A 10,878-nucleotide genomic window follows, 5' to 3' on the forward strand; every position below is an offset into this window, starting at 1 on the left:
CCAATCTGATTTCGTCCTTAAAGTTAACTTATTTAAATAACAATCACGGTCCTGTACAGTGAGTGATCTTACATACGCAAGTAAAATCGGATTTTCTCTACTAATTGTTAAAAAAACAAGCTAACAAACTTCATAGCTTGCGTTAGTGAAGCGGTCAGTGGAATCTTTCTGCCTCCACCTCAGCTCCGCCCACAGAAAAACGTCACAATGTTTACTAACAGAAAAAGGATGATGTTTGCAAACTCGCCCTGTGCCGCGAATCGGTCTGTTTTAAAACTAAAAACGGAAAACAGACGTTTTCTCATGCTGAGAGATAAGCAGTTATGTGTGTGAGAAAAGATCATATATGGTGTTAAAAAAAATGACATAGCGGATGATAAGAGCTCCTATTCTGTTTTTATTTAAGCTCCATTAGATGAGAGGCATGTTCGGAACATTCTCTTCCGTTTACTGTTGCTGTCAGGAACTATTTTTTTAGCGGAAGGACAGCATTTAACGAACTTGCTTCAAAAAAGTAACATTTCAATACATAAATGTTTGGTTTCAACATTGTTTTATTGTGTGGTAACTGTATATATACATATATGTGGTTTGGTTCAATGCTTTGCTTAAGATAAAACGTTTTTAGTCAATGTTTAATTTAGTTTATTTACTAATAAATTTGGGAATATTCTCTTCAAAAGACCTTATTTTTTTTATTGTGATGTCTTTTTAATATATGCATCATCTTTTCTGCTATGGACTATAAAACACTAGAAAAATAAATAAAACCCACAATAATTTCTGCAGTTAGTAAAGCTAGCTAGTCTGTGTTCTGCGCATCAAGAGAAAAGTGTTATTGCTTTTAGATGATCTGAAGTCAAGTCAAGTCACCTTTATTTATATAGTGCTTTTAACAATACAGATTGTCTTAAAGCAACTTTCCAATATCAAAATAGTAAAATAGTGTGTCAATAATGTGAAATGACAAGATTAAACACTCAATTTTCAGTTAAAGGCATTTCATTATTGAATTCAATGATATCATCGTCCAGCTCAGTTCAGTTTAAATGGTATCTGTGCAATCAAGTCGACGATATCGCTGGAAATTAAGTGTCCCCAACTAAGCAACCCAGAGGCGACAGCGGCAAGGAACCAAAACTCCATCGGTGACAGAATGGAGAAAAAAACCTTGGGAGAAACCAAGGTTTTCAAACCTGAACAAAACAGGTTTAAACCAGAAACCATGATTTGATTAGATGAATATAAAAATGCACTTTAAATAAATGATACAGCCATTTCACTTTTTTTCAGCGTGCTCATCCAGAAGCACTCCACCTGATTTTCAGATATTTTATTTCCAGCAAACCCAATAAAGTAACAAAGCACATATGCAAGCATGCAAACACGTCTTAGTCATCAAGACATCACAATATGTGATCACGCAAAATGTTTCATTGTTTAGAGAAAGAATGAAACCTGCACTACAGAAACACAAAGTTTTCATAAAACTAACATCATGAAAATGAGTTGTATACACAGCAGACGAGGCCCTCTAGAGGCATGAGGCCTTGTGTGACGGCTCCACTCACAGTGACCTGGAGACAAACATGAGCTCATCTGCTTTATGCATACAAATGATGACAAATAAACAAAGCAGCATGTAACAATCCCAAACTTGTATTGTTGCATGTAACAGCTCCTAAACTTCTTCAAGAAAAAAATACCTCTGTTCTAAAAACTTTTTAAGTCAACCCAAACATCTTAATTAGCTGGTTTTAGATATGCTTCATAAGAGTTGAAAATGAATAACTAGCTTAACCACCTTCAACCTAGGTTAAGTTTGACATAGAATACTAGCATACTTTTTAAAGGTGGGGTATGTATTTTTTCAAAAATACATACCCCATTTTAGAAAACGAGTCAAGTCCGTGTACCAAAACAATCTTGTAGCCAATCAGCAGTAAGGGGCGTGTCTACTCATGATGTGGGGGAGAGAGCGCTCAGTGCACAGGACGGACATTAGCCGAGCCGAGTGACGTGACAGTTGTCGCTGCGCCGCGCCAGCTAAAAGTATGTCTACACTGGACGAGACCGTTGAAAATCATTTGAAATGAACGCAGCAGCAGTTTACTGTCGGGATCCAGTGTAGACAGCATTATAAGTGATTATAATGAGTTCTATAGCCGCTCGAGTCCAGTGCGGATGCCGAGGTTGCTGTGAGTAACATTGGTTTTGCTTTTTTTCACAGAACTAATCGTTGCCTGGGATGCGTAATGCGTACGTATGTGTGGGGCGGAGCTATCAAAATAGGGGCGATACCCTTTTTGGGTAGGGGCGTGTTTGTTTTGGTGATTTCAAATATCAACATTGGCTACCAGAAATCGCTTACCCCACCTTTAATGCACAATTTATAACAAAATTTTCGAAGGCATACTGATTCAAATATTTATTGTTTTTAAAAAAAAATAACACATGAAAGAGTATGCATTATGCTATGATATACTGTATATTTCAAAGAGTAATAAGCTACATTGCTGTCTCATAACCTCACTGCATTGTATGCTTAATTCAGCTTATGTAGTGCAGTCAACATCATCTAGTCTAATTTTGTGTAAAAACGTCTAACTCTTGGCAGTCCAATCAAATAATGAATAAGCAGTTAAAGGAATGGTTCACCCAAAAACTAAAATTTCCTCACCATCAGGCTATGATGGATTTGTTTCTTACAAACATGCAGCTTTTTGCTTCACAAGATATTAATTGAGGGACTGGAGTTGTGTGAATGTGGACTATTGTGTTGTTTTTATCAGCTATTTGGAATCTAATTCTGACGGCACCCATTCACTGCAGAGGATCCACTGGTGAGCAATTGATGTAATGCTAAATTTCTCCAAATCTGTTCCGATGAAGAAACAAACTCAACTACATCTTTGTTGGTAAATTTTCAAAAATTTTCATTTTTGGGTGAACTATTCTTTTAAGAAGGAAACATTGTGGGTAACATCACTTCTGGTTCATGTGTCACACTGGAAATGTCAGGTCAAGTCTGACATTTCCAGTGTGTTTTGGGACACAAAAGCCACACTATGTGTTCTGGTTGTACACTGAACTGAAATGTAGGCCGAAATACACTACACGACTTTTGCACATTATTTATTTATTTTAATAAATAAATAATTGTAATAAATACTGATTTACAGTAAAAGCTGTTTTACAGTAAATACAGATTTACAGTAAAAGCTGTCAGTAGACAAAAACTCCATTAAACAGTTTTAAAAGCTGTGAGCTGCCAAAAATGACATGGATCTAGGACCTTTATACACTGCATGCCATTGTCAAGACTGTAAGTCTATCCCTCAATGCCTCATTTTCATCCATGTTAAAATCAAAAAGGCGTCTAAAATGATTAAGGTCTAATGTGATGATAATAATTGAGTGTTACTTCATATCGTCTACACAGATAAGCTGTAAGTCAAGTGAAGATTATAAATCACCACACAGCTAAGCGAATGCCCTCTTCACAGTCTACAATAACCGTAGACTGGACTAAATGGTCAGTTACAGAAGTCTTTATTTCATGTATGTTTTCTTTTTGCACAAGGACAATAAATGTCAGAAAATGACGTCTGATTGTTCCATTGTTGCAATGCCAAAAAATCTCGGGCTGTCTCCTCTAGGGGCTGCAAACATGTGTTTCACTATTAGCAAGGGAGTGTAAACGTCTGTGATAAAAGTCTGGGATCAGCTGCCAGTGGTGTTTTTATACTGTTCTCTTTTCTCGCTCAGTTTCTCAGCTGTTTCCCCAGCTGCTGAGGACCTCTGAGCAGCAACAGCTGCTATGAACAAAACAACTCCCACAGCATTATAGCAAGGAATTGACTCAATCAAATATAATGCCAAAACAATCTCTAACCTTCAAGGAAATATAATACATAATTCATATATTCATCTTGTTCCAAATCTGTATGCAAAACTCATATTTTTTAAAACATTTGAATTTTTTGTTATGGTCAGACTCCAATGTTTGGACTCCAGTGTTCTTCAAAATGGCTTTGTTTGTTTTTCCACAGAAGAAAGAAAGCCATACAGGTTCAGAAAGTGACTAAATGATGACAAAATGTACATGTTTGAAATATCCCTTTAAGTCTAAAACCCAAAGTATCAAGGGAATTACAGATCGCTGAGACTGATTCATACCAATGAGCCTTCAACAATTGAGCCCAAAGCCCCCAAATTTCCTCCACACGTACGGCCGGTCCTGAGCGCTAGGCTCTTCACGTACAGGGTGGATAAAGGCCAGACGGGGCCCGTCATAGTGCAAGGGCTGCCTCTGCTGCAGGGCTCTTTTCACAGCTTGATTCAACTGACACCGTAAACAGAAGAGATTAATGTCACAAGTTAAAAGATTTAGTCTTTCAGAGAAAACACACACATTTAACTGGGAATGATATCATAAAAAATGAAAGAAATATAACTGGAGCAAATAATTTGTTATTTATTCCACACGTTTTACAGTGGACTGTTTTGAATGTAATATACACAATATAAGTTTTTTTAAATGTAAGCCATTTTTAAACCAAATTTAAACTTCAGTAGTGAATAATTCCGCACTTTTAAGAAGTAAAAAACTGTGCTAAGGTTATAAAAAATGTTTCTGTATAGTACTAGTACTTTCAAATAATTTCTTCAGGATGAGGTAATAGCTTTTCTAAGAAGTGCTTTGCCTTCACAGGTAAAGATTAAATTATAAAACACAGTCATTTCAAACATTAATAATTTGCATTATCAATTTTAAACAGCTAAACACTACCTTGGGAAGTAAAAACATAAAAATATATTACTGATTCCAAAAATTTTAATGATAATGTCTGTGGTGTGGGTGATAATGTTGGAACCCGGTCTCATGAAAACGCACATCAATAGCACGATTTTCGGCGCAGAAATTGACTTTGGCGTTCAGTTTTGCAGTTTTCGTGTGCATATGACATGCAATGTCTTGGCATGCATATGATACGCTGTTTTGGCGTACACATAATACGCACCTACCCCACACCCCTAATCCTAACCATTGCGCATCATATGCATGCCAAAGTCCATTTCTGCGTATAAATAGTACGGCAAATAGAAATAGAAACTCATGGTATTTATACGCACTTTCATGAGATCTAGTTCGTATTGGTCAGTATTTACAACACCAGTAGCAAACAGTTTTGTGTGTAGATTTGGCACATGTCTACCTGTTGTTTTCTCTTGACTAGCTTGCATTGCACCTCTCTTGGAGAGACGCATGGCTTCATCATCTGCTCTGAACCATCTTCAGCCTGTAAGTTCTGTGAGGATGTTTGTAACTGACTCTCCTCTTTGGCAAGGGCCATCCTGCCAATTCTAACAGAAGAAATGGAGCTCTTAAAACTAATGTCCCCTAGCAAATAAAACTACATTCACACAATCTAGCATAAAATATTCTGAAGATAAGAGAACACAGGCATCACTACAATCAAACTAAACCACAGTGAGTTTATTCATCAGCATGCTCACAAACCTTGACACCTTGGAGACTGCTAATTTGAAAGCCTGAATCTTTGCCGTCAGCTGGGTTTTGACTGACTGTGCAGTGGCACAGGAAATAATATCTGTCAAGGAGCATCCTGGGAGCAGACTCGACAGCAAAGGCAACACCTAAAATGAGATTTAGGAATGATAAACTACATTTAAAGATGGCCTTTATCCATCTAAAACAAAACAGTATCGTATTTGGGGGATTTGGCATCATCAAAAAGTTTTTAAACCTTAATCTTAGACATTTTATCCATATTTGATTAGGAACATTTACCGTAGCTTGGGAATGTGACAAAGAGAGACTTGCCTGATCATTGGTAGGCTCCAAGATAAGGACTCTGATGGCATCCGTCTTGGCCTCCTCCATTTTGGCCACTTTGCTATAAGCTTTGGCTCGATTCTCATAGTGGTGAACTTCACCAGGGTTGTACCTTATAGCAACAGAATACTTGTCTGCCGCTTCCTGGTAGTTCCTGGAACACAATACACTTCTAAAATAATATCAAGAAGCACAAGATAAAGAAATATTTTTAGAATTTCATGCTTAACCACATAGTTTAAACCTACTTGTCTTCATAGCTATGCAGACCCAGTGTATTGTGAATAACAGCAAGTCGTAGCCAGACATCCGTGTTGTCAGGGTCCATCTCCTCTGCTTGCTGATAGTCAGCCAGCGCAAAAGTCCACTCACACTGCTTAAAAAAACAATCTGGGGGAAAAAAGACAGATTTTCTCTGTATAATACAAATTCTGCTCCGTTATTTTGAGTGATGTGAAACAACCAAGCCATTTAAGAATTTCTAATTCAATAAACTCTGATTATTTTTCGGAGAAATATCACCATCTTTACCCCACTTTCAGACCAACAACTCTTTAACCTCTTTATTTCTCAGTCCACACCTCCTCTGTTGATGAACAGCTCACTTGCGTCTCTCTGTTTCTCTATGGCCTTGTTCAGCAGCATGATGGCTTCACCGTACAGACCCCGGGAGAAGCACTGAATGGCAAAATCATTGTATGTGAGTACGAGTTGGGTCTGAGCATCTTCCTCTAAATCCTCTGAATTGTCCTGCATGCCTCCTTGAGGAGGATCTTCTCCAACCCCACAGAATTCAACAGCAAGAATCAAGTCCTCAATGGCAGCAGTGAAGTCTTTCAGGCGCCGATACAGAATCCCCCTATGAGCAGGCAGAAAATAAGTGTATTTTATAGAGATAGTTCACCCAAAAATGAAAATTGTCATCATTTGCTTACCCTCAGGTTGTTCCAAATCTGTATGAATTTCTTTCAGCTGCTGAACACAAAAGAAAACATTTTGAATACTGATGAATGCTAGTAACCAAATCGTTGACATAGCCATTGATTTTGACAATATGGAAAAATAATATGGAAGGTTTCCAACATTCTTCCAAATATCTTCTATTGTGTTCAGTAAATTAAACTCAAACAGGTTTGGAACAAGTGGTGGGTGAGTAAATGACAACAGATCAAACTATCCCATTAATACCATTTATATTATATGTTGTCTTCTCTGTGCAGTTCATTTTTTTATTTAATTGATTGATTGATTGATTGATTTTAATTTACTTCTTATTAAAGCATTTACAACACATATGTGACCCTGGACCACAAAACCAGTCTTAAGTGTCAATTTTTCAAAATTGAGATTTATACATCATGTTAGGATCGGACAATATTTGGCCGAGATACAATTATTTGAAAATCTGGAATCTGATTTCCATCCAAAAAGTATATTTTAAATGAATTTTCTTGTGTCCCTTTTATCTATTTATTAATTATTATCAATGTAATCCACTCTTTGTAATAGCCTGTAATGCACTTTGTGCTATAATATTTGAAAGGTGTTATACAAACAAAGTTAATATTATGAATTTACATTCTGATCTAGGCTGGTTTATGCTGATTTAGCGCTGGTATTAATTTGTTTTTTGTTTTTTTGAACACGGCACTGTAATAATACCATGTTTTGTGTACATGTATCATGCTAGTACCATCATGCAGGCAAACTTTGAAGAAGTTTATTTTACTTACAGTATATAGCTATAAATATACAGTAAATATACTCATTTGTGTCATTCATTTTTCACATTTCATGGAAAACAGTAATAACCCTAACCCTGGAAAATAGTAATATAAATAATCAGTATGTCTAAATTTTTGACTGGTAATAGAAAAGCAAAGCAAAAAAAAAAATAATTGTAACAGAAAATTCATATAAAACCTAAATTTAGAGTGTGTTTCATAATACTAGTTTAAATGGAATAATATCACTGTCATAAAAGGCCAATTCTTTAGCAGGCAGTAAATATGCAGCTCTTCTGCCCCTTACCTAAAGAGGTAGTACTGTGCTTTATTGGGGTTATATACCAGAGCGGTGTTTATTTTCCCCAGTGCATCTGAAAGCTCTTCCTTCAATGCCTTATCAACAGCTGCCTGATGGGATTCCTCCGCTGCCTCCTTCAACCTCTTCAGCAGTGCCTGTGCCTCTGGACAGCACGGTTTCAGCCTGAGTGCTGACCTCAAGTCATGATGGCACAAAGTCATCTGAGGAGACACGCAGCCCTCTTACCTGTTTATTACAGTCACTTGAAGGGAAATGTTTTTCTGAAGGCTGTGAATGATGGTCTGACCTGATTGAGCTGGTGGTGAAGGCGAGCTCTCAGAGTGAAGAGGTCTGCTGACTGGCCATCCGTCTCCAGCCAATTATTGACCAACCGAAGACAGTCAGAGTAACGGCCAAGAGCGGTCAGACAAGCCAAACTATGAATAAAAATGCAAAAATTATGGGAAATTATGATCTCATGGTATCCACAGTAGCCCAAAACTTATTTTGGACACTTTTTAACACTTACGTCGCACTTAAAAATGCCTGTATTGCATGGCATTAGATCCAAAATATCAAACCAAGTGTCATCAGCAACAAAACTAAATGACTAACTGTACTTTTCTAGCCAATAGCTTTTAACCCTTTGAGACTGTTTAGACTCATAGATGCAGTTTTACTGCAACCTGACTTTTCAACCTTTTTCAGCTTTTTATATGACATTTATATGACATACGATTCTGCTTTATTATAGGATGTTAGATTAATCCATATTGAGTATGAAATTAAATGTTAGAGGTGGACATTAGTAACAGGTTGGTTACTGGTGTAAGATCAATTGTTTGGTGTCCAAATACCTTTATTGTTCATTTTGAACAATACGTCCATTGTTTTAAAATTTCGTTTAAAAAAATGTATTCAATTTTTTAATTGTTTTTCATGAAAAGTGTGTTTGAGTGATACTGAGCTATATTTTAAACTATACTTCTTAAAAAATAAATGCTACTGTAATATTTTGTTGATAATACAAAAACATTCACATATTTTTAAATGTGGCTTGATTGTCCAAATACATTTTGAGTTAGCTTTTATTCAATAATAACTTAAGAATTATATCAATAGTATGTTGCATTTTATTAAATTCTGCACACACATAATGGAAATTTAATAAAGGAATAGCACTCAATAATCTGAACAACTGTAGGTGATGATAGTTAGTTGAAGACAGGGCTTGTAGCGCCACCTGGTGGTATTTTATGCTATCACATGCTAACGTAACGTTAGTTTAGCTGGTAATTCAGACACATGTAGACTTCAAATCTCCTTGAAGGGCACTGAAATATCTGCACTGACCTTCTCATGTGATATGGCCGGAAGGAGGGTTTGAGTTCTGCAGCTTTTGTGAAAGACTCCAGAGCCTCCAGAAACTTCCCTAAATCAAAACAACACTGGCCCTATAAGGTCAGTTAGAACATACACAGATAAGTGGTCATTAAGGATGAATAACAGCAGAGGACTATATGTGATAGTTGAATTATATTCATGCACATTTTATTGCAGGTAAAACTGTGTATTTCAACTATATAAATATTGATAAAATGGGCATTAGATAAAGATCAAAAGGGCAAAAAGGAAAAAACAATAGCCTTTATTCTAATGACCTATTGGCTGCAAACTTAATGATTTACAAATGTGTTGATAAATGGATACATTTCAAAACACAAACAGCAAAGGCGATACATAGACTGTAATATTTAAAGCTCATAATCTGATTTCTGTCATCTGTGAATAAATGAATTCTGAATGTACCTGCAGGTAGTAGATGAAGGCGAGTTGTTGAGGGTAGGCCTCAGTTTGGAGATCCAGACTGCAGGCGTGTTTGTAATCTAGTGCTGCAGACTGGAAGTCACACAGCTGAAGATATGCTTCTGCTCGCTGGACATAAAACTCAGTCTGCAGGAGGGGAGAATATAAAATCTGGTTAATATTTAGGGCCAAATATTTATGATGTAGCCTACATATAAAATCCATATTGCAGCCTGACCTCTACCTGATGTGGCTGGAGTAGAATGGCCTTTGAGAAACAGGACACAGCCTTGTCAAAGTGTGACTGTGACATGGCACCAACACCTGCTTCATAACTAGACACATGTTCACATGTGTAAATATGCTTCTCAGTTAGACTCTGTAGTACTGTTTATAAACATCTGTTCACTTACTGTTTCACAGCCTTTTCTTTTATTATGCACTCCCCATACATAGCCGATTTCTTTTTCTGGAAAATGAGAAATACAGATTTTTGCATAACATCTTAAAATATGTCAGTGTCATTGTTCTGTGTCAAGATGCACAGTTGCACACCTTAATGTTTTCTTCTAAGGCATTTTTGTAAAAGTTGCTTAAATATCTTAATTTAACTAAGGCCTAGTCCTGGTTTAAGCTAAGCCCGTTTGTGAAACCGGGCCATTATTTCCTAGTTCTGCTTGCTTGCTTGAATGACATGAGCAGGAATAATTCTTCCTTCTGAGAACACATGAACATTTTCAACTGCATGAATATGTACTAAACTATTTCATCTCATCTCTGTATGACTCTTTCTCTCTTTCTCTCTCTCTCTCTCTCTCTCACACACACACACACACACACACAGCAAGAAATGTTTCACACATGTAAAATACAAACCTCGGCACAGCCAACAGGTGGATTCATATTGACAACAGAGATGCATAAGTAAAAGTTTACGTTTATAAAAGCACTTAAAGAAAATTAAAAACCTTCAGAGTCCTCACGTTTGTTTCCCACAACCAAAATAAATCAACAAACAGTGCAGACCGTGAAACTAAAAGCACTTTTGAAAACATTTAGTAACTATGGGAACCGTTAAATGGCAAAGAAGAGCAACGGCTGTATGTAGAAATGTGTTTTTAATAAACATATTTTAAAATGCGTTTTAGTGCACAGTGACAGTTTTATAAAATGATTTTAAAACACAA

At 36.6% G+C, this 10,878-nt stretch overlaps 1 protein-coding gene across 2 annotated transcripts; it reads right to left on the reverse strand.

The window, feature by feature from the left end:
• Positions 1–1,288: 1,288 nt before the first annotated feature.
• LOC131541314 (tetratricopeptide repeat protein 16) lies at positions 1,289–10,873 on the reverse strand. Of its 2 annotated transcripts, none has more exons than XM_058776991.1 (13): positions 10,568–10,873; positions 10,105–10,160; positions 9,936–10,026; positions 9,695–9,838; positions 9,239–9,339; positions 8,193–8,322; positions 7,892–8,106; positions 6,442–6,719; positions 6,109–6,250; positions 5,849–6,014; positions 5,525–5,661; positions 5,220–5,367; positions 1,289–4,345 (listed from the first exon to the last, which is right to left on the reverse strand). In XM_058776991.1, exons 1-13 carry the CDS (start codon positions 10,592–10,594, stop codon positions 4,190–4,192), a joined length of 1,791 nt encoding a protein of 596 aa, XP_058632974.1. In that variant the 5' UTR covers positions 10,595–10,873; the 3' UTR covers positions 1,289–4,189. The 2 variants fall into 2 exon arrangements, with proteins under 2 accessions (XP_058632974.1, XP_058632973.1); XM_058776990.1 differs by having other exon boundaries at positions 9,930–10,026.
• Positions 10,874–10,878: the final 5 nt, after the last annotated feature.

This window comes from Onychostoma macrolepis, chromosome 05 (assembly GCF_012432095.1).
Source record: "Onychostoma macrolepis isolate SWU-2019 chromosome 05, ASM1243209v1, whole genome shotgun sequence".
NCBI lineage: Eukaryota > Metazoa > Chordata > Actinopteri > Cypriniformes > Cyprinidae > Onychostoma > Onychostoma macrolepis.